Source organism: Triplophysa rosa, linkage group LG15 (assembly GCF_024868665.1).
Source record: "Triplophysa rosa linkage group LG15, Trosa_1v2, whole genome shotgun sequence".
NCBI lineage: Eukaryota > Metazoa > Chordata > Actinopteri > Cypriniformes > Nemacheilidae > Triplophysa > Triplophysa rosa.
Window position 1 is genome coordinate 1,138,964 of NC_079904.1, and position 25,000 is coordinate 1,163,963.

Here is a 25,000-nt window from a genome sequence, read left to right on the forward strand (position 1 = left end):
CACACACACACACACACACACACACACACACACACACACACACACACACACACACACACACACACACACACACACACACACACACACACACACACACACACACACACACACACGCACACACATACACACATTCCAATCCTCCATGAATTACACACAATGCATTTTACACAAACACCTACATGTAACTATTATCACTAACAAATAAAAAGTTTTGCTTTCATATCTACATTACCAACAGGGTGTGATGTGAAGTGGGTCTATCCTAGATGTAGTAGCCGGGAGTCCATACACACTACAGTTAACATTACTATTGCTTAAATAAATATAGGATACAGTATGTAAAATCATTCATACGAGATCTTTTCATGTGTTGAGTTTTTATTAAACGGGAAATGTGAAGTATGCCACTGGTGTCGCTGTTTTTAGACTAAATCTGTCTCACATTCTGCTGAAAAGCTACGATTAAAGATAAGCTCGTTACCTGGTCCAAGGTTGAGTACCTTGACTTCAGAGTGATGACCTCATCCAGGTGTGCTCTGAACTCTCGCCGCGACGCCTGGAGGAAGTCACAGGACAGTCACTCACCCAAAACACACACACGCACACACGCACGCACAGTCCTCTCCTACCTTTTACACACACCAACTCACAGAATCAATCCTCATTCTATCAAACACATTTATAAACATGCTACGCCTGACGTGACACAAACACACAACATAATACACTCTCCAACACAACACACCGCTATGATGTGTGAACCGTTACAATGGAAAAAAATATAAGCATCTGAACTAAAACTGAACTACAACTGAGATAAAAAACTCACCATCACCAAAATAAGTCAACAGATCTAATGCAGTACAGTGATGGTGATCCGACACCGAGACAAACTTCAATCTGTGTGTTGAGAAAACTACAAGCTATACGGTCACGTTGAAATTAAATTCTCAATAAACTACTTGGAGTGTTTGGACCCTTGTTATTTTAGTACTAATACTAACTTTTGTTTATTTTTGTCTTTCTTCCTGTAAAGCTGCTTTGCAACAATGAAACATTGTGAAAAGCGCTATCTAAATAAAACTGAATTGAATTTGAGTTTGGTATACTGCAAGTGTACTTATACGTTTTCTACTTTTCTTGAAATGAATTTAACATCCTCATACTTATAGTTTAATCTATGTACACTACCGGTCAAAAGTTTGAAATGAAATGTTTCTCATTATCTTGTCTAAAGTACAGTTTCATACAAAAGTATAATTGTGCAAAAATACACTTTTTTCATTATAAACTAAATAAAAGATGTCTTTGAAATGGACGACTTTGACTAATAAGAGCTCAGAATAGACGGGAACTTTTTTAATATGGTTTAAAAACATCTTAAAAGTGCCAAGAAAACATTTCTGAAAATTTTAAGCAACAGCTGACTACACTGAAGATGCTAAATCAGTGGTTCTCAAACTGGGGGCTGTGGCCTCCTGGGGGGCCCCAAGATGGTTCCAGGGGGGCACAGATTTTGTGGCATTTTAGAAATATAGATATTTATCATACATTTTGTGCAATCAAACATCAGAAAAACAATGCCACCAACCATAAGAATTGATGTTTTAGCATTGTTTAACTGAATATTTTCTTGGTTTAATTAAAATTTTAAGTTTAAGATTATAAGCCTTTATTTGGGGGGCCACAAAGCAATGCACTCTACACAAAGGGAGCCTTACAACAAAAAAGTTTGAGAACCACTGTGCTAAATAATATATAAGTTTTATTTGATTGTTTACATTTTTAAGTCGCAACATAATCCTCATATTTCTGTTTGTGGTTTTCAGCAGTTTTGATGAGCTTACTATTTTTCTGAACAAGTGAGTGAGTAAGTGTTTGACCGGTAGTGTATACTACGTGGAAAAAGTATTAAATTAAGATTAAACGCAACTAACAAGCATACTTGGAATACTTCATTTTTTCTTTTTTATATAGACTTTTCTGTCTATATAAAGCAAGTGTTATTTCTGTACGTGTTGTATAGATGTGCAAAATCAACACAAAAATATCTCATGTGCAATGAGAACACGAAAAAAACAACAACACTGAAAGGAATGACGGATAAAACCAAACACACTTCAACCTAAAAACGCTCAAACATAAATGTCTGTCATTGTCATAAAAAGGCTGCAAGTCATCGGTGCTCGGTTGCATTTGGGAAAAGCATGCGTGACAAGACAGGAAGGGTTTCGTGCCGAGCAGGAAGCGACAGTCAAAACAGGCAGGATGAAACGTGTCGCATGGCAACGCGTGTTGCCATGGCGATGTGGCCCAAAGACGCATGCAGGAATACCTCAGCAATGCTTAGGGTGGATGAGGAGGAGGGAAGCCGCGCCTGGGTGCCGCGAGAAGGGGAGAAGAGAAGACAATTAAACCGAAGAGCCAAGCCAAGACAGACGCTGCTGCCCCCTGCTGGCCCGGAGGACTGCTCGAGCGTCACAAGCCAAAACGACACATTTCAAAAAAGGCTGACATGGAGATACGGGCCAGAAACATACTTTAAGCAAGTATGCAAACATAGCCGCGAATGCTTGGTCGTCGCAAGCATTTGGAGAGATTTGGAAAGAAACGACAAACAAGAATCAAGCTTGCTTGTGTTCACGTACTTGCACAGAGAATGTTTCGGGCCGAATTGCTTCTGCAAATATTGATATGTATATCTAAAATCTTTTATTTGGTGATGTTCTTGATGTAAGCCTGGAGAGAAAGTGTGAGGACAGTAAATTGAGTTCATACAGATTCTACACGACACACGCTATCGGCACAGATGGAAGGACGGATTCACACGCCGCCTGCTACAACACAGTGACTGAAACCCTCACGAACTCCTGAAATGATCCATCTGACTTCAGTCTGCCTTCTGAGGAGGACGATTTTATAATAAACACTGAATGTCAGGCAAGTCGGGAGAGGCTATGCATTTAGAACCAAAACATGCTTAAATGCACACAAAGCATCTTCTATTACAATACAATCATTTACGCTGTATTTCATTTCATTTCAATGCATTTTTCCCATGAAAGGCAACAGAAACGCTGGGTATAAAGTTGTGATAATGATGAACAGAATTACAGAATAAAGATTTTTAATGAATCCACTGTAAATCTTTTGTAAGACTTACTTCCCAATGAAGCTAGATATAACATACATTTGACTAGAGACGAAATCTGATAAAAGACGACAAAACCAGACTTTTCTTCTTTAGAATGACATGCACCTGCTGCGACCAGAACAATAATTGGTAAACTGGGTACATTTTCAGGAAACAATAGGACCAGACGGTCACGTAGCTTGATTTGTTATTTATCACCGTTGACTGTTCCTGTGGGTTACAGTAAACTGCTTCATACACACAAAGCCCAAATCTGAGCGGCTTGAGTTTACAGAAACAGCTTTCCTGCGCTAAACCTGGCCCATGATCTTAAACAACTACAGCACACCACTCCTGCCTGTGCATTTAAAAACAAAGCTCTTAGAAACAATGAGAGAGTTGAACTTGTGCTGTTGTCAATGTTAAAACTGCATTATGTCTTCTTGTCCCCTACATATTGTGAAACAAGTAAAAAATTGAAGTCCGTGTTGACTCACAACAATGGAGATAAACATACCTGGAGTGATTATCAAGAACAAAACTGAAGCTGTACTGAACTGCAAATCTCACAGGCAAGGAACGGACACGGTGATTCTCAGCACTCTTTATAAACCTTCGTCTCTTCTCTTCATCAAAACAACACATGTTCTTATTGTTCAAGAAACAGCAACTACACACGCATATATAACACTTACAGATGTATACTCTATAGCAAATGGATTACAAACATATGAATGAAAGAATTATAAAACGATTCAATAAAACAGCCTCTGAAAGAAGGCAAGCAAAGTCTTACCATCATCTACATGAATCCTTACAAGCAAACCACACACGCAAAACCATCTGACAAAGAGTGGATGAAGGGAGGAGAGAGAGAGAGAGAGAGAGAGAGAGCAAGAGACGGAGAAGGCATGAATTACGATCAGAAGGAAACAAAACTAAATGAATTTGAAAAAGACAACACACACATGTACGCACACGTCTTTATAAGACTTTAAAGTTTGTTTATAAGCAGAGTCAAACCCAATCTCTTAAAAACATTCTGCAATAAATGAAATAACGTATGTGGTGAAACATAATTCATAAAAATAATCAAAGAAAATTTCAACTCAAGCACACTCATACACAAGTCCAGTAGACACTTACAGCATTTACAATAACCTCATGAAAACGTGCCATATACTCGCCATGTGTACTGAAAATTAAAGCAGAGGTAACAAGCTATTTCATGCATTCTGACTTCTTTACACTGTTCAACGTGCTGGCTTCTCAAGCTTAACATGGTCAACTTGTCAAAAAACTAGTTGGACGTTGTGTTTCTGTGCTTGATTCAGGGTTCGTACAGTTTTTTTCGAACATGGATTCCCGTAATAAGGCTTCTTAGTCCCTTATTGGACAATTCTCATGGAAAAGCATGCCCACGCGTCATCCACTGAGCAAAAGAAAGAGCACGCCCATCAATGCCGCTTCTCTCGGCTGACGGAAGTTTAGCTGTGTTTGTTTGCTCACTACATTTCGGTGAATGATGTTATATAAACTGTAGATATAACGCAGGATTTGGAGATCGTTTGAATCTGCCGGACATGAACCGGAGGCAGTAAGTGAACCTGTTTTGTTGGCAATCGGCGTGTACGTGCATAATACGTACTGTACGTACTGTTTAGCGTGTTGACAAAATGTTTATGCTGTCCTACTTGTAAGTCGCTTTGGATAAAAGCGTCTGCCAAATGAATAAATGTCAAATGTAAATGTATAATGTAAACAACACAAACTTATAATGAATCAACAGTTATGCAGGGATAATGCGATGATGTATTGTGTGCTTGTGCTTTAGTTCCGCCCCCCGCTCGCCTCCAGGAGCTCGACTGTTTTCAGAAAGAATCGTACAGCTGTATCTGTCTTTTATAAATGTGATCAAACGAAGTACTCTTCGAAGATACGACGTATGCAATACTACTGTATAGGTACTCGAAATTAATATGAGATTGGCAGAAACTGCCTGTGTTACCTGATCTTTAAGTAAAACATGTTTGTTCTGCATAAAAATATAAGAGGAAAGGAAAAAGGTCACAGAAGAGTACAGAAACTGTCCATAACTACCCCCCCACAAAATCCTAAACTACAGCTGAAAAAAGTTTATATCAACAAAGAACAAACCTTCAAAGTCAACCAAAGCAAAAACCGACAATGATTTCAATATATTTATATAACACTTTTCACAATGTGCATTGTTCCAATGCAGCTTTTAAGGAGAAAATAAGAAAAACACGCATGGTGTTTAAAGAGCAAGCAAGATCATTCTAAAAAATAATAAATAATCTCTAATATCAGCAGTCTCCCGGTGAGCAAGCCAACACGGCCCTGTGGCGAGGAACCCAAACTCCAATGAGAAATAAATGGAGAAAAAAACCTCGGGAGAAACCAGACTCAGCCGGGAGGGCCAGATCTCCTCTGACGCGTCACAACTGCACTCAGTGACTTTGATTAAAAGTTAATGAGTAGATGTTTATGAAGAATAGGGAGAGCTTATTAGTTGCGATTTAGGACATTTCATTTGTTGAAACTGTTTAGGTCTAATTTTGTGATGGATATCAGACAACAGAGGAATGTCATAAGCAGGGAAAATAGTAACGACATAATGTAACTGAGTGCGGCTATAACTTCAAAAGTTCTCTTATAACTTGTGTTCTCTTCAGTTCTTATCATTATGTTCATTTTTTTGACCTGTGTCTCTGTGCCACTTCTGTATCTGCTTATACATATCTCTGTTCTTATATATTGCTTAGTTCAAGTGTGTTTTTTTGGCATGACAAAATGTACATTCGTATTGCCATGCAGCTGGGCTGTGTACAAAGAGTGCAAATACGTACACAAACGAAAAGAAAGATAATAATAGTAGGAACATCACATAAAAAGTGTGATGTATATATCTGTCTGGTTCTGTAAAAATGTGTAGTGAAGAGATGTTTCCACCATCATCCTGTTGAATTTCTCATGGATTAGAATTGAATGCAGCATTGTGCATGCAGGGACTGAGATATGTGTTAGTGGCTTATTATTACATAACTGTGTTACATAACACAACCAACTGCCACGCTCACATCATCATCTGCGTGTGAGACTGTGCACCAACAAGACAGAAATAAAGCATCTCATGTCCACTTTATAAAACACTGGCCACTTTATAAGCTTCATTACTGACGATAATAACTCCATCCTGACAGTTTACTCCACAATGACTTTATAACCTGAGAACCTGAGAATGCACAGAATCCAGATCACACACTTACACAAAAATGACACTTCAAAATACTCCGTCTTCAAAGTTGAGTTGACAGAATAAATGAGTGAGAACATGCACCTGTGTCCAAAACAAATACCTGTACAAACCATCTCACTCATGCCAGCGGAGTGCCGTCTCCATGGCAACCCCTGCTCCCATGACAACCGCCTGCATCCACGCAGCGAGGCGAGAAATAATTGTGACGAATGAGTGCCGCCAGATAGGGGGGATTCAACTGCAGCTTGTTTAACAAGAGCCGGATGAGAGAATGAAGTGTGTTTGTGTGTGTGTGTGTGTGTGTGTGTGTGTGTAACATCACTTAAGACTCACATCAGAGCTTCAACGCATCTCTCGACACAATCATTACGTGCTTTGTCCTCCAAGTAAATCCAGATATTATTATTTAGGAAATTCTGTGCGTGAAGTAGTTGTGTATAATTCAAGTTCACAGAATATAAAACACAGAAGAATGAAAATAAACCTGTGAAATAAACACACACGGACACGACTCTTACAGCTCGGAGCGTGTGAGGAGTTTGGGGTGAGGTGAGAGTGGGAGATCGGCAGCAGGGAGGAGCGACGGCGAGGCAGAGGAACGGCACACAGGGGCGATTAGTGCGGGGACAGGAAACAGGAAGTGATGCGCTCTTACCTTAGGGGTGGGGCAGGAGGCGGTGGAGAGGCGAGAGGTAGCCTGAGCACGCGGCGACTCTGACGGCGTGGTGCTCAATGATGCCGTGTCGCGGGGGAGGACCTGAACTCCACGTGAGATGATGGAGTCGGGAATCTAAAAAAAAAGAATAAAAAAATGAAATGAAATACAATAAAAATAATAATGTTATTTTATTTACACAAGCCAATTAAGTATTTTTTGCGGTGTTATTTTCAAGACAATTTGTCTATTTTTTATTATTGTAGTGTGAAGAAATAGAACTTTAATGGTTTTTTAAGACATTATAATGGATTTGAAGATAAAGACAAGTATGTTTAAATTCGAGCTGTCAAACGATTTTTCGCGATTAATGGCATCCAGAATAAAGGTTTGTGTTTACATAATATATGTCTGTGTACTGTGCCTATTCTTTTGTATTTATAAACACATACACGGCTATATTTAAGAAAATATCAACATTTATATTTCATTTAATACTATTGAACAACTATAAATAAATACATGTACATATTTCCTAAATGCGTATACATGTATGTGTATGTTTTTGTGTTTATAAATACAAAATGAATATGCACAGTACACAGACATATGTGACCCTGGACAACAAAACCAGTCTTATGGGTCAATTTTTCGAAATTGAGATTTTTACATAATCTGAAAGTTGAATAATTAAACTTTCTATAGATATATGAGTTGTTAGAATAGGACACTATCTGGCTGAGATACAACCGTTTAAAACTCTGGAATCTGAGAGCGCAAAAAAATCAAAATATTGAGAAAATCGCCTTTGAAGTTGTTAATCAGGGGCACTGTGGCAGACCATCCACTCACAAAAATAAAGTTTTTATATATTTAAGGTAGGAAATTTACAAAATATCTTCATGGAACATGATCTTTACTTAATATCCTAATGATTTTTGGAATAAAAGAAAAATCAATAATTTTGACCCACACAATGTATTTTTGTCTTTTACTAAAAATGTTCCCGTGCTACTTAAGACTGGTTTTGTGATCCAGGGTCACATATATTATGTTAACACAAACTTCTTTTCTGGATGCGATTAATCGTTTGACAGCCTTAGTTTAAATACACGTATAAGTGCACTGACTATACTACATTCACATTACCTGTGAGGTGTACGTGTGTAATATTAGTATGTGATGCAGTCACAGTATGTGTGTAGACTGACGATTGGATGAGTTACCTGTCTGTCAGCGGCTGAATGACACCCAAACACAACAGTCTGAATGATGAATGAATGATGGATGACAGGTGTAACAATCAATCACACCTGATGAGGCTCTAGCACACATCAAAACGACAGGTCACGTCGAGTCATGAATGAAAGATTGATACTGCTTAGACAATGCTGTGAATTCATTCATCTCCATGACGATTGTGTGTCACGGGGACATGTGGGAATGGCATCTTTCCTGTATCTCGCTTACCTTGGCAGCGATGGAGGCGGCTGTGATGTGCGAGGAGGAACTGTCCTCCGTGGAGGCCACGCCGCTGTCCTTCTTCTCCTCCTCCTCTTCCTCGCACTGCACCCCCTTATCCTCCGTCTGTCGGTGGGGGCTGCTGCCGGGGGGCGGGGACAGAGGGGGCGGAGGAGAGGGCAGGTCCTCCAGCTCATTGGGCACCTCCTTCACTTTGACCACAGCTTCTCGCAGAAGATCGATGGCGTGAGGGAGAGCGGGCAGGATGAACTGAAAACATTCCTGCAGGAGCGAGAAAAATGTCATCTAAAGCCTTGTGTGGCTCTCCATCCGAGACCAGACATTTGTGCACCTTTATTCAGAAGTTTAAAGTCCCCGTGAACCGGAAGTTGTGATCGTTTTTACTTCCGTATTTTGACGCACTTCCGAGTGAAATGGAATTTCTTATGAGCAAAAGGTGGGCGTGGCTTTCGTCTTTCTCTGCGATTTGATTGGATGTTTAAAACAGCCGTTTCATTTTTGAAATGGAACTGGCAGCAGACTGACAGTTAAAGGGGAGGAGTTAACAGATGCTCCGCCCAGTTTATTTACAATAACGCTGCAATATTTCATGAAAAAATTGGCATTGCAATTTTTTATTTCACTAGGACTTGAAAGCTAAATCTAAACAAAGAAAATATGTCTTACCTGTGAACCTTTTTTACTGCCAGGCAGGTTTATGATGAGAGTTTTTCCTCGTATACCACAAACTGGTCTATACACACACATAAAATACATTTTGTATTAATATCACTTTTTAGGTACAAATCTGTAAATACTGTGAAATATTTGAGTGAGTTAAATAATACTGTTTTAATATAATAAAATACATTAATCCCAGTCTAATTTATTAATCCCAGTTTTTCCACACACACTGTGTAAATATGAAATCATATTTTAATTACTTTTTTCGTCGTTTCATAATTCAATTTAGACTTTTTTTATTTAAAAAAGTGGACATGATTCTGTGCTCATACGTATTATTCTGTACAATATTTCTGTCCTTTTTTACCGAATCAAATTTCTTCTGTGCATCGGTCAATAAAACTCATTCTGATTCCAAGTACATCCATGTCTTTGATTAAAAGTGCTGATCTGGGGTCAGTCTGTGCTCTAAATATTCTACGGCATGGAAAAGTTAATCCTCCGATCAGCCCCGTGACATTGAGAGCACGTTGGATGTGTGTTGTGAAGTGTGACCTGGAGAGCATCCCCAGAGGAGTGACATTCAGAGAGCCCATCAACATGGCCAGAGACATCCCTGGAGCTTCCCGCTCGATCACATCTCTAGTGGCCTGAAGAGAGAGAGATCAGAAACATCTCAGCTGTAGATTGCTGTGAGATTAATTACTTTTCTATTTCATAGCATCTCCGGAATCGTGCTCTGATCCCAAAGTCTCAATATAACATCAATATAATCTCAAAGGTTTCTCATCAAATTCCTCCAGAACAAATCATCTGAGATATCTAAAATATAAATGTGAACTCAATTGAGTCTCTTGAGCTATAAAAGAATAACTAACATGCAGTCTCTAACGCAGAGGTGAGTCAGGGAGTCTGCAAAAAAGTCTAGAGAATAAATAAATGCCTAAATAAATAATAAAGAAACAATGATGTCAACAAATGAATTAAACTAAAATAAAAATGTACTTAAAATAACAAAAATAGATATTATAAATACAAATAGAAGCAAAATTGACAATAGATAAATAAAAAAATAACAAAAAATAAAATCATAAAAAATGACAAAAATCGAAATAGATAATAGTTAATAAACTAAATAAGTGAAATTGGATTAAAGTAAATGAATCTTAATTAAAAATGAGATAAATACACACATAATTAATACATTTAAATCGACATTACCATAATGACATGAAGAAATACTTGTAATAATGTAACTTAATAAAAACTAATTTCTAGATTTTTTTTCTATATAACAGATATACAGATCATTTTAATAATTGTTGTTTATAAAAGATAGATGCCTTTTAAATTTTAGGATGGTAGACTGTGGCATCTAACAGATTGAAAACCCCTGGTCTCATCAGTAACGTCACATGTTAATGGCAAACTCACACTACGTAATTTTTGGCTGGATTTTGCTGTCACGGACAGATTTCTAAGGTCTGCGACAAAACCTTCGGATCGCGACCAAATCGGAGCTCATTTCGGTCGCAGAAGCTCGTGAAGTATAAGCAGGTGTGCAACGTGATATAATATAATGAATAACATTACAGAGCGTGTTAAATGGCTAGTATAACAGACATAAAGCTATTTTAAACTATCCTATAGGAACAAGTCTGTATAATGGAATATAGAAAACACTTTAAAAAAACGCACCAACAACTCATTTGCCATCCACCACCAAACTAGTGTTCACGATGTGGGAGGTGTTTTCGCTGTTGATACTTGACCAAAGTCTTGTTGTTTGTGCACTTTGTCTGCGTTGTGTTGTGTAGTGTGCGTGCTGCTACAACAAGAAGATGAAGGATGACAAGAAATCTTGTCGTGTAGCGTAAGCGCCATAGCAATTCAAGTAGTCTCACAGTCCCGTAGTGTCAACTCGGCTTTAACAGGGTGACATTAAAACCACTGGTGACTCCACCATCTCTCCAAACACCTCACATGAAAACTGTGTGTGTGTTCTCTGGTGTTGAGTGACACTTCAAACGATATTAGAGCAGGATAGAGAGAGATACACTAGAACAAACATCAAAGCAACTGTGCTGATGAGACTCATGGGATTGAGAGAGAGAGTCGTAGAAATGTGTGTGCGTGTCGCCAGGTGTTATACAGAAATACAGTGCGGTCCAAATGTCTTAGGCCAATAGTGACAATTCTGCATCTCTAACCAACTGTGTGCTTCAGCGGTGAACAGTGTGTAAGCCTGAGGTTTGTGTGAGTGATTTGCATTGCATGTATTGATCCGTCATGAACACACACACTCACCTCAGGTGTGACATCTCGCGGGGCGAAGCCAGTGCCACCCGTGGTCAAAATCAGGTTTAACTCTTTCTCATCACACCAGTCGACCAGCGTCTCCTACTCGACCGGACACAAGAAACAGAATCGTTCTCAGTGACTCACAAAAAGCATTTGGATATTTAAGTCACGAAGTCACATGTGTGCATCCTATCTTTTTTATTTGAACGCACTATATTTCTAGGTGTCCAAATGCTTATTCGTGTCACCTTTTTATTTATTCAATTTATGTTTATTTGTAAAGCGCTTTTCACAGTTTACACGATTTCAAAGCAGCTTCACAGAAGACACGATGTAGAGTATAGAAGAAATACATAGAAATCAAGAATTTACATGTATGCGTTTGGCAGATGCTTTAATCCAAAGTGACTTACAGTGCATTCATGTGGTTTATTTGAACAACATACCTTGATCTCATCGAGTTCATCAGGAACGATTTTGTAAGCTGCGATGGTTCCTCCAAGCCTTTAAAGCAAAGGAGCATCAGTTTTAAAAGAACCTACAAATCTATAGACTTCAAAAGACAACATTTCTATTAAATTGTGCCATCCTGTGGCCAAATCAAGAATTAGGACAAAATGATGGGGAACATTGTGTGTGTGTGAGAGAGAGCTCAGGATAAAAGCGCTCTGGGCAGGTGTAGCGCTACAGACAGCTCTTATGTAAGACCATCTTTCTCTTTCCGTTCTGTCTTATTCTTTTACGGGTTATTTTTAGGAAACTACAGCATCAGGTCTCTACGTGACGGCAGTTGTGAGTCCTCACATCGCACACACGCACACAGCTTCAAAATGACACTCACACGCTCTGTCTTTAACAAAGAAAGAAGAGAAATTAAGCTGTGGGTTTAAGAAACAAAAAATATATTGTTCAAATTTACTGCTGGGAACAGAAAGTACAAATGCATAATTTTTAAGCCCCAGTGAAATCAAAATGAATTATTTTTCTTTTTATTAAAAATAAGTTAGCCTTAAAGTCCCAGTGAAATTAAAAATGACAATTCTTATTTTTTTTATGTAATATAGCAGCGTTTATAGTAAATAGCTTATCAATGTGGGTGATTTTCTTTTTAAAATTCATGTACCCTCATAATCTTCAGCTAAAATCTGAAAATGCACTTCCGCCCTGAAATGAGGTTCCATCTCAAATGACGCAAAGTAGACGGCTTGGGCGGAGCATCCGTTAACTCCTCCCCTTCAACTGTCGGTCTGCTGCTGGTTTCAATTCAAAATGCAACAGCTGTTTTTATACATCCAATCAATTCGCTGTAAAAAAAACCCACGCCCACTAATTTCCTCCTTTGACACGCTATTGGTTATTTTAAAAGGGGGCGGGGTCACTCGACATGTCAATCAATCAATCAATCAATCAAACTTTATTACAGACTCAAGGTCCAATAAAAAGAAACAATAAACAATAGACAATAAACAACATATACAACCATAGGATCCATCACAAACATAAAGAGTCACAAAATACAGCAATACCAGTGTCTCCACAGCTTTGACTGATACCGTGTAGTACTAACCCCTATATTTGATAAACCCACAATAATTTCATTTTTAGCAGCATTAAGCCGACAGATAAAACTATACATAAGATTTCGTAACAGTGCTTTAAAAGTGATTACTCTTACACTCACAAACATTTCACTTGCACTATGCCATCTAGGTCTCCTTAATAAGATTCTCATTGCATCATTATAAGCTACTTGCAGCTTCTGTAAACTAGATGCTCTGTAATTACACCACAAATGGGCAGTATAAAGTGTTGTACAATATGCTTTAAAAAGTGACACCTTCACCTCATCTGAACAGAAACTAAACTTACGTAGAAGTATATTCCCCTGCATATACATCACACGGCGTTGCCTTTCAATATCCTCATCATCTGTCATGCGTTCAGTGATAATATGACCAAGGTATTTTACTTTCGCACACACAGTGAGACTCTTCTTAGACAACTTAAAAACTGGGAAATTTATACTTTTATCCTCCTTAGTTCTGCATATCATAACCATACTCTTATCAGGATTATATAAAATATCATGTTCAAGACCATAATCAGAACATAAGTTTAACAGCTGTTGAAGACCAGCACTGCTAGGACTAAACACCACAAGATCATCTGCATACATAATATGATTCACTAAAGTATTACCAATCATACAACCAGTTTTACAGACATTCAAATATTCAGACAACTCATCCATGTAAAGATTAAACAAAACTGGGGACAGAATCCCTCCTTGTCTCACACCATTACCCACCCCAAAAGGGGCAGAGACCTTATTACCCCATTTTACTCGCATCAACTGGTGATGTCTCGCGCTCTCTGCAATTTTCTGTTGAAATTACGTCAACACATCAAATAATGCTGCGCATTCCAAGGCATTGCAGTGGGGTTTAATATTCATTCTGAATCCACCATAAGTGTTTGTGATTATCGTCCAATCATGTGTTTGATTTATTCTCTCAAATATTCATAACAACAGTTAGTCAGACCTGACAGGTTCAACCCCTTAAATGTTACCGGGTTCAATCTTTGCATAAATAACTTTATACTGATAGCAGATAACTTCTTTCCTCCGTTTCCAAGGTAACCACATCAGACCGTGGCCTCCGGTGACACACACAGAGAGAGAGAGAGAGAGAGAGAGACAAAGCGCGAGAGTGTGTGTTTTAGAGCATTTAGGATTCTAGATTTATTTTATCTCGGTAATACACACTGTTTCAGGCCAAATGTGTTTCTCTGTAACAACATGTTATACTGTATGTATGTGATCAATTTAAGTGAATTATTTTGTTTTTTCCACCCATATTTCACCCACAACTTTTCCCGGTGAGTTCACATGTTTATGTTATGCCTGGAGATGCTTGCTTGATTTCAAAATGTGTCATTTAACATCTACACACAAACTGGCTCATATAGGCCGTTTCATCGGGCGCGCGATGGGACTGCAGTTAACTTCCGGTTTGTGTTTGGCTTATATAACTATTTATATTTTATTTAATTTAGGTTCATATTAATTTATATTATTATTTTATTGTATAATAATTGTATTAAATAAAAGATTAGTTGAATTTTGTTGTATGTTCATTTTATTAAAGTCCCAGTGAAATTTTTTTATGTAATATTGCAGCGTTTATAGTAAATAGTTTATCAATGTGGGTCATTTTCTTTTTAAAATTTACGTACCCTCATAATCTTCAGTTAAAATCTGAAAATGCACTTCTGCCCTGAAATGACATCCATCTCAAATGACGCAAATTAGACGGCTTGGCCCGGAGCATCCGTTGACTCCTCCCCTTCAACTGTCGGTCTGCTGCCATCTTAATTTCAAAATCAACGCAACAGCTGTTTTACACATCCAATCAATTCGCAGTGAAAAACACAAGCCCCGCCCACTAATTTTCTCCATTGAAATTCCTTTTCACTCAGAAATGTGTCAGAATACGGATGTAAAAACGATTGCAACTTCCGGTTCACGGGGACTTTAAATAAACAATTTGTCGAATGGGTCCTGTAGTTCGGTCGCATTTAAACAAACCGTATGGTACACTGACATCTAGCGGTTGATCTTGGTATCGCAGGGTAAATTCAAAATATTGGAGAGACAAGTTTGGCCAAGTAAGGGTTCTTCTCGGTTTCTTTTGCTTGTTATCAGAAATAATCTACAGGTGCTCTGTATGTGAATGTGTACCGGAGGTTAAGGGCAGTTTACCTTTGAAACGGCCTATAATCCAGATTAGTACTATCTGATACAGGTAACAGATAAAGTACACTTAAAATGTACTTGAACATGACCTAAGTATACTTAAAGGTGGGGTAACAAGCTATTTCATGCATTCTGACTTCTTTACACTGTTAAACATGCTGGCTTCTCAAGCTTAACATGATCAATTTGTCAGAAAACGAGTTGGACGTATGACGTAGTATTTCTGTGCTCGATTCAGGGTTCGAACAGTTATTTTCCAACATGAATTCCCATTTCGTAACAAGGCTTTTTAGTCCCTTATTGGACAATTCTCCCAGAAAAGCATGCCCACGCGTCATCCGAGCGCGGTCCCAGCGCTAAAAGATGCTGGACATGAACCGTACACGGTAAGTCAAACTAATCCATACGTCTGTGTTTTGTTGGCAATTGGCGCGTACGTCCATAATGTAAACAACCCAAGGGGATAATGCGATGATGTGTTGTGTGCTCGTGCTGTAGTTCCCCCCTGCCCTGCTCGAGCAGCTCGTCTTTTCCGGGAAATAATCGTACAGCTGTATCTCTCTTTTATGAATTTGATCAAACTAAAGACTCTTCGAAGATACGAAGTATGCAATACTACTGTATAGGCACTCAAGATTAATATGAGATTGGCAGAAACTGCGTGTCACCTCATCTTTAATCAAATGCACAAGTATGCTTTTTTTCAAGGGATGCCAATAAAAAAAGAGATCATTTACATGAGTTTACATGTAAAGTATTAAAGTACAACAATAAAACATGTTTTTTATTAAAGTTTAACCTGCGATAGCAAACTAAATGAAGTTTTTTGTGCAAGAAGCCCTTAATGACATCATTAGAGGACTTAAAGCGCACAGTTGTTGAAATAGCCATGGTTTGCCTTTGCTGTTTGAAACTCAAATCCATCTCAAAGACGACAGAGCTGCAGCGAAGGATTGAAATAGACGCTTTGTAAGTTGGGAAGGTGACTTTTTACAAAGACAGAAAGTTTTGCGACAGTAAACAAAAGGAACGGGTTGGCGGAACTTTCAGGGTAAATCTGGGGTGGCGATGAAGTTACAAAGTACATCAGATCTATATATGCTTGTCTGTGAAAATCTCCCTCCCTGAATGACAGGGCAATGCGGTACATTCAGAGATCTTTGTAATTCTATTAGTGAAACAGAAATGACACACTTTACACCAAGAGGAACTGCTAACATGTTACATTGTGTCATAAAACAGTAATTGTGTGTAACAGACTCCTGCTGTTAAACATATTTCAGTGGCCTGATCGTTGTGCAACACAGTTTGACATCTTAATGAAATTCAAAGCGTGTTACAGTTCAGTCCTTTGGCGATACGGTTAAATCAGATGGAGTTAATTGGTTTGTAAGACTCCAACTGGAGATGATCAAGTATCAGTGCGTGACAGGGAAGTGAAAATCAGTTACCCTGCGGATGCAAATATTGTACTGGGCTAAAAATGAAATATTATGAGTCTTTGCTCAAATAATTTACAGATATTCTGAGGGCAATAAAGGAGGTGCAACGGGGAGTGAGACAGAAACCAAACTGCAGAGAAACGGTACATTGAGATATGTTCACCATGAAAAGGTAGTGTACTGCGTTTGTATACTGCATACTTGTTTTTAAAAGTATGCAACAATACATGTCTCAAGGTAGTGAATGCAACAGAAAATTCACAAATGCAAAATAGAAAGTGCACAGTACACACACGGAAAGAATCTGAATATCTGAATTTTGTCACATGTATCCTCCTCATGTGGTTGTAAATCTGTATGCAAGTCTTTCGTCAGTGGAACACAAAAGAAGATATTTTGAGAAATGTCTCAGTGGTTTTGTGTTCATACAGTGGAAGTCAGTGGGGTTCAGTATTGTTTAAAAAACATGTTTTTATCAACATTCTTCAAAATATCTTCTTTTGTGTTCTGAAGAAGAAAGAAACTCGTAGGTTTGACACGACACGAGATAATTAATAGTTGATCGAAATATCGATATGAGGTTTTCATGGCATTGCTCCAGAGTGCCGGAGATGTTTTCGTGGTCTCTGAGTGTCTAATGGAAGACTTATGACTGTTTAATCGAAGCCCGCCGTCAGACGGGCTCTGGCACACTTGAAAACATCACTCCTGGCCCGCCGCGTTCCTCAGGATATGAATAAAGGAAGAGAGAATGCATCCCCCCGCACACATCTGTGACCCAGCTTTACAGGCCCACTTCAATTCTGGATGAGGTCCAAACCAAAGCCATCTGCTGCTGTGATTTAATTAACCATGGATCGCCTTTGTGCTGAATGGCGGGTCTCAGCACGTTTAAAAGCGTTGCTGGAGGGACACACTATCTGAAAACACTTTCAGTGGGCATTTACACAGAATGTGTCCTTAAGTTAGAAATGAAAATCAACAGTACTGTGTATCGATTATGAATTACTTTGTATTATTTACATTTTGTATAATGATATAAACACAGGGATAGTTCACCCTTGATAACCGAACAACATTTAACATTGTATGAACACCAAACCAAATATCCTCTTTTGGGTTCCACTGAAGAAAGCGTCACATATCTGTTTTGTCATGAAAACAATGTCACAAAAAACAAACAAATTTAATGCTGCCAAAAACAATTTCTTATTAGGTTCAATTTCTGTGAACTCAAATACACTATTTGAGCTGAAGAATCTCTCATGAAGTCATGTTTAGAGTATCCCAGCATGCTCAGGGTCAGCTGATGTCTCTGTCTCTTTCTCTTTAGGCATCTGGCTGGCGTTCTAACATGGGTCAGTGGAAGATGAGGCTCATGTCGGATTTATTCACAGGATATATTTAGTGTCGCCAATTAGTGAGACTGACAACGGATGTTGTGACTGAAGTTGTGTGAGGACACGCACGCGCACGCACACGCACACGCACACACACACACGCTTTGGTTGACTATCCCCGTGGGGACAGTCCATAGGCGTAATGTTTTTATACTGTACAAACTGTATATTCTATCCCCTATCCCTAAACCTAAAGATCATAGAACACTTTTTGCATTTTTAGATTTGTAAAAAATATTGTTCTGTACAATTTATTAGCTTTTTTGCCCATGAGGACCTCAATTTTGGTCCCCACGGTGACACGAGTCCCCATGTGTTGGTGTGCATTCAGGTTTAGGTCCCCACCGGGATATACAAACATGAACACACACACACACACACACACACACACCTTCACACAGTCCTTCCTACCCCCTCTAACATAAACACATGCAGAGGACATCATGTACAGTATGTATTGATAAATAAAAAAACGTCAGCGCTCTTAAAAGGACAGTCCCCCTAAATTTTTTGAGGAATAAGATGTTAAAACTTCCAAATCCACCGAATTGTTTTTTGAAATAAATGATCAAGAATATTTTAATCTGTCAATAAACTTGCATTTAATAAAGAGGAAATATTTTTTCTCATTTTAAGCATTGCCTTCTTAGGCCACGTTTACACGATGAAAAATGTCTTGGTTACGGATGTAACCTCAGTTCCCTGATGGAAGGAACGAGACGTTGTGTCGAGCCGACAGATGGGGTTTGTTCCTGAGAACCAATCGCTTCCGACTTCTTAGAAAAGGCCAATGAAATTGGTGAATGATATTTGCATGCCGGACTCCGCCCCCGGATATCCGGGTATAAAAGGGAGACGGCATGCCTCATTCATTCACCTTTGTTCTGAGGAGCCTGAGACCTCTCACGACTGCTGCAGTGGGCAGTACGTGTTGTTGCAAGAAGGACACAATGTCTCGTTCCCTCCATCAGGGAACTGAGGTTACATCCGTAACCAAGACGTTCCCTTTCTGTCGGTCTCTCGACGTTGTGTCGAACCGACAGATGGGGTTCCTATGTAAAACGCCACAACACTGTGCCCTGTCACAATCTCTAGCGAAGCGACGGTGACTGGCCTGGACATGTCAGCCGTGAGCGCTACCGCAAAATTGTAACCTACCAGTGGTTAGGTAGGGGGTCCCAGAGCTTTTTGAAAAGGTGGGAAGGCCCCTGCCTTCGGAATCACAGGCGGCGGCCTTGTTTCTCTAACAGCGAGAAGCCACCCGGTACCATAAGGCCACTGGGTAAGCGCTACTTTCTCAAATGGAGACCACTTCACAGAGAGTTTAGTGGAGATACCAACATGGTCTCACCGATGGGGGAGAACTCATGGGAAGAATGTGCGGACTGAAGGAGTTAACCGCGAGGTGGAGGTCCACCTTGGGAAGGTCATGGGTTACCAAGGTGGGAACCAATCATGAGGTTACATCAGACGGAACCGCCCTGCTGGGGGGTTACAACGTCCGGAAGCACTAGGTCCGGTTAGAGCTATGTTGTGGATAACTCAGTTGGTACCCGGCCTAAGGGGCAGGGCTGCTCTGCCCAGCCCGCCCGCAGGAGGTGCTTGCTTAGTGATGGATGGAGTACCTGTTCTTCACCCAGTGGGGGAAGGGAGGCTAATTTAGTACGCCGACCCACCTAGAAGAAAAGGGGGGGTACTGTCATAGGCGTACACGCAGAGGCGCCATGCGCGTACTGGACACAACACGGATGGGTTGGGTCTTCCTCCCCGGTGGGGAGCGCCTGTAAGTTCACCACCTGGTGTCTAGGGGGAGGGGTGGGAACTTTGGGCACGTAGCCGGGCCGGGGTCTCAGGATAGCGTGAGAATCACCGGGCCCGAGTTCTAGGCAATCTGTGGACACGGAGAATGCTTGTAGGTCCCCTACCCTCTTGTGCGCCCTCCGGACAGCCGTCTTCATCGTGAGGGGAGAAAGAGCGGCATCTCCGAGGGGCTCCAGGACCGCATCAAGGTCGCAAGAGGGTACGGAGCGCGGGTGAGGCGGTAGCCTTCCCGCGCCCCTAGGAACCAAATGATCAGGTTGTGCTGTCCTAGAGACTTACCAGCAACTGGGTCGTGATGAGCGGCAATAGCGGCTCCATACACGTTCAGTGTGGAAGGGGAGAGATTACTCTCGAGTCTCTGGAAGGACAGCACGTTCCCGATCGAGCAACTCCGTGGGTCTTCTCTTCGAGAAGAGCACCAGGATGAGAAGAGGCACCACTTACAGGCATATAGCCGCCTAGTGGCCAGGGCCCTAGCCTGAGAAATGGTCTTAACCGCCGCAGGGGGCAGGCCACTCAGGATCTCCTCGTCCCGTCCAGGGGCCAGACATGGAGGTTCCAGAGGTCTGGCCTGGGATGCCATAACGTGCCCTTCCCCTGGGAGAGTAGGTCCTTCGTCAGGGGAATCGGCCAGGGGGGAACTGTCATCAAGAGCATTAGCTCCGAGAACCAAGTCCGGTTGGGCCAGTATGGCGCAACTAGTACACTTGATGCTCCACTTCCCTGACCTTGCACAGAGTCTGTGCAATGAGGCTCACTGGGGGGAAGGCGTACTTCCGCTTGTCCCACGGCCAGCTGTGTGCTAGAGCATCCGTGCCGAGGGGGGCCTCGGACGGGAGTACCCTAGCGGGCAATGGGTGATGTCCAGAGAGGCGAAGGGGTCTACCTGAGCCCGCCCGAACTGTACCCAATGAACTGGACTGCGTGGGGGTGGAGTCGCCACTCTCCGCGAGGCGTCAACTGACGAGAGAGCACATCGGCTGTCTGATTCAGGTCGCCTGGGATATGTGTGGCTCGCAGGGATCTGCTCACCTGCGGACTCCACAGGAGGAGGCGTCGGGCGAGTCGTGTTAGCTGCCATGAGCGAACGCCACCCTGGCGGTTGATATACGCTATGGCAGTTGTGCTGTCCTGCACGAGAGGTTGTAGCCCCTTCAGTGCAAGTAGCACATCCAACAACTCTAGGCAGTTGATATGCCTGCGCAGGCGGGGGCCCGTCCATCGCCCCGACACTGCGTGCCCATTGCACACGGCACCCCAACCCTGCAGGGAGGCGTCTGTCGTCACCACGACGTGCCTCATGACCTGCCCGAGAGGGATCCCCATCCGTAGAAAGGTCATTGAAGACCAAGGGGTTAGGGTACGTCGGCAGAGAGGCATAATCACCATCCGCCTGCTGCCGGTGTGCCACGCTCTCCAGGGAACTCGACTCTGTAGCCAGTGTTGGAGCGGTCTCATGTGCATCAACCCGAGGGGTATCACCACCGCCGAGGATGCCATGTGCCCAGGAGCCTCTGAATTTGTTTCAGGGGTACCGCTGACTGCTTGAAATATTCCAGGCAGTTCAACACTGACTGAACGCTTTCTGTAGTCAGTCGCGCTGTAATGGAGACAGAGTTGAGTTCCATACCAAGAAAGAGGATGCTCTGCACAGGGGAGAGCTTGCTCTTTTCTCGGTTGACCTGTGGTCCCAATCGATCTAGGTGCCGAAGCACTAGGTCCTTGTGTGTACATAACAGATCTCGCGAGTGTGTCAAATGAGCCAGTCGTCGAGATAGTTTAGTACCCGCACACCTCTCTCCCTGAGGGGAGTGAGGGCGGCTTCCACGATCTTCGTGAAGACTCGCGGGGACAGGGACAGACCGAAAGGGAGGACTCTGTATTAATATGCCCGACCCTCGAAAGCAAACCGTAGGAACGGGTGATGACGAGGGAGAATCGAGACATGAAAGTAAGCGTCCTTCAGGTCGATTGCCATGAACCAATCTTGACATCTGGTAGATGCCAGGATGCGCTTCTGCGTGAGCATCCTGAACGGCAGCTTGAGTAGGTGCCTGTTCAGGGTACGCAGATCTACCAACCCCCCCTTTTTTGGGGACGATGAAGTACGGGCTGTAAAGTCCGTTGAACATCTCGGCTAGAGGGATGAGCACGATCGCTTCCTCTCCAGAAGGGTGGCGACCTCGGCCTGAAGCATGGGAGCATCCTTGCCTCTGACTGAGGTTTGAGAGGATGCCCCGAAACTTGGGAAGGTGTCTGGGGAGTTGGACCGCGTAGCCGAGACGGATTGTATCCCATAGTCACCGTGACAGTTTGGGAAACCTTGTCAGGCTCCCAGGGACCGATCCAGGGAGGCTAGGGGTATGTTCTGCTTCATCGACCTCCCGGGGGGCGGTTCAATGGCCGGCAGTGCGGATCCCTCGCCGTGGGGGGGCCCCGGGAGAGGAGATCGGCTCTGCTGTTTTACCTGCCTGGCGATGATGTAGGACAACGCACCATCGATTGAGAGTGCATAGGCTGATGATTATCCTCGACATTGGGTCTCGCCTCAACATTGAGTTGCCGAACACCATCGTGTATAGGGTGAGAGCGGCTGTGATAATACCCAGACAATGAAGTAGCACAACGCACCGTCGATTGAGAGTGCTTAGGCTGCTGATTATCCTCGACATTGGGTCTCGCCATGACGCAACTTCGAGTTGCCGAACACCGTCGTGTAGAGGGTGAGAGCGGCTGTGATAGACACACAGAGAGAGAGAAAACTCTTAGAAGTGGGCTGTTGGGACGGGGAAGGAACCATCCCGGATCGACCAAGCAGCGATGGAATGGCTGGGGTCGGGCCCGAAGGTATTCTCGATCTCCCTGGGGTCTTCCCATGAGGGCCGCTTCGGCTTCCGCAGCGGCTGCTGATGGGGTGGTGGTCTCCTCTTCGATGTCTTCTTCCGGGGGGCCGCCTGAGTGGGGGGCGCCGAAACCGGAAGGCGTCGAAGAGGACCAGGGCTGCTGGGAAGCAGACGGTGCACGGGATCTCGACGGCCAGAGGGCGGCCGAATCGCGGCGGGGGAGGATATCTTGATATCCTCTGTCTGCTTCTTTACTGTCGAGAACTGCGGCTCGACAGTATCACCAAACAGCCCCCCCTTGCGAGATGGGTGCGTCGAGAAAGCGGACTTTCTCAGCGTTACTCAACTGTGCAAGGTTCAGCCAGAAGTGTCTCTCCTGGACCACAAGTGTGGACATCGCCCGTAGAGCGAGGTCGGTGACGGCGCGGAGTTCCTGCATAAGCGCTGGGTCGGTCTTTCCCTCGTGGAGCTCTCTCAACGCCTTGGCCTGATGGAACTGCAGGATGGCCATAGCGTAGAGAGAGGGGACAGCTTGGCCCGCAGCAGAGTAAGCTCTCGACACCCAAGATGCCGAAGAATCTACATGCTTTGGACGGGAGTCTAGGTCGAGCCCCTGGGGGACATCGACGTATCCTCTAGCTGCCCCACCATAGAGGGAAGAAAGGGTGATGGAACTAGTTGACATGTACGCGCCGAAAGGGGCGTTCCAGGTCGTACTAAGTTCCTCATGCACTTCCGGGAAAACACGTCACTGGGGGCGAGTGCGGCTTGGAGCCGCTCTCAAACCCGAGGTACCATGTATCCAGCCGCGAGCGTTGGGAGAGGCAGTGCGGTGCACTGCAACCCAATGCCGGCGGCCCGGGAAAGCATGGCTGACATTTCGACGTCCGCTTCTTCCTGGGCTCAACCCCCTGAGGGAGGGAGCTCTGAGGAATCGTCGGAGTCCGATGCCAGTAAGTCACCCTCCGATGCTGCAACGGACATCTCATCATCACGCACCGTTTCCGAATACGTGGTTGAGGAACAAGACGTTGGGACCATCTCATGGGGAACGGTAAGACGAGCGAGACGAGGTGCGAACGGTCCGCGAGCCAGTGGCTGACGGATTAGCGCTCACAGTAATCCTCATATCACCCTCGCTGCTCGCCGTAGCGGGCGGCAGGGCCGTAGTCTTGCCGTCACGGAACGGGAAGCAGACGAGGTGGTGGCTGAGTCCCGTGGGAACACAGCCACCCGTGACGCAACGTCTGAATCGTCAACCGCCCGCAGTGCGGGCAGAACGTATCCACAAGGGCTGCCCCAGCGTACTGGAAGCAGACCTCGTGTCCTGAGTGTGTTGCACCCACGAGAACAGCGGGACATGCCACGCTGGAGAAATTTGCTCTTTTAGAGAAAAAACTCAAACACTTCTGGAACCGCTGAGACGCCCAGGGGAAGTCGCCGCAGGAAGGGACAGTCCGCTGCACCACGTCGTAGAACCGGCAGTCTTGTAGTTGCTATTTGTAGCGAAGTCTGTTGATCATGAGCGAAGGCTCCGAAGAAGAAAAGGTGAATGAATGAGGCACGCCGTCTCCCTTTTATACCTCGATATCCGGGCGTTGAGTCCGGCATGCAAATTTCATTCGCCAATGTCATTGGCCGTTTCGGAAGTCGGAAGCGATTGGAAGCGGAAGGCGGAAGTCGGAAGCGAGGCGGAAGTCGGAAGCGATTGGTTCTCAGGGACGAACCCCATCTGTCGGCTCGACACAACGTCGAGAGACCGACAGAAAGGGAACGGAAACGTTTTTCCTTTGCGTTTTTTTTTAAAAGTTTCACGTACACATGCATCAAAATAGTCTGATAGTCAGAAAGATAGTCAGATAGACAGTCTTGCAGTTTACATGGAAATGAAAACAGCGGCGTTTTCAAATAGTCGAACTTTGAGATCCGTCTAAACGAACGACCAAAACGCATAAAAAGCGTTGATTAGTTCTTTCCAAAAACATAATTTAGATTCCCAAGTAAAACATATTTTTAAATATTTGTATTGGAATGTAAGAAAAAGTATTAAGTAAGACATTCATTTTTTTGCAGTGTGGGTAAACGAGTCCTTTAAAAATGTCTCTGGTCTTAATGTTCATGTGCATGTTCATCAAAATATAAAAAAACAATATTTTTTAAATCAAAATACAATAACTTGAATTTGCTGCTAATGCATCCAAAGGCTGCACATGTGGGGAAACT

The 25,000-nt window shown here is 42.8% G+C and overlaps 1 protein-coding gene across 10 annotated transcripts in view; it reads right to left on the bottom strand.

The window, feature by feature from the left end:
- gphnb (gephyrin b) overlaps nt 1–25,000 on the bottom strand; it is a 52,496-nt gene that overhangs the window by 11,490 nt on the left and 16,006 nt on the right. For 5 of the 10 annotated variants that reach the window (XM_057352125.1, XM_057352128.1, XM_057352124.1 and 2 more), the window contains exons 3-10: nt 11,961–12,018; nt 11,521–11,613; nt 9,769–9,863; nt 9,217–9,283; nt 8,539–8,811; nt 7,069–7,203; nt 2,336–2,377; nt 482–556 (exon numbers count right to left, since the gene is read on the bottom strand). In XM_057352125.1, the coding sequence (XP_057208108.1) occupies nt 482–556; nt 2,336–2,377; nt 7,069–7,203; nt 8,539–8,811; nt 9,217–9,283; nt 9,769–9,863; nt 11,521–11,613; nt 11,961–12,018 (838 nt within the window). The remainder of the gene's footprint in view (nt 1–481; nt 557–2,335; nt 2,378–7,068; nt 7,204–8,538; nt 8,812–9,216; nt 9,284–9,768; nt 9,864–11,520; nt 11,614–11,960; nt 12,019–25,000) is intronic. The other 5 variants (XM_057352133.1, XM_057352132.1, XM_057352134.1 and 2 more) reach the window with 3 other exon arrangements.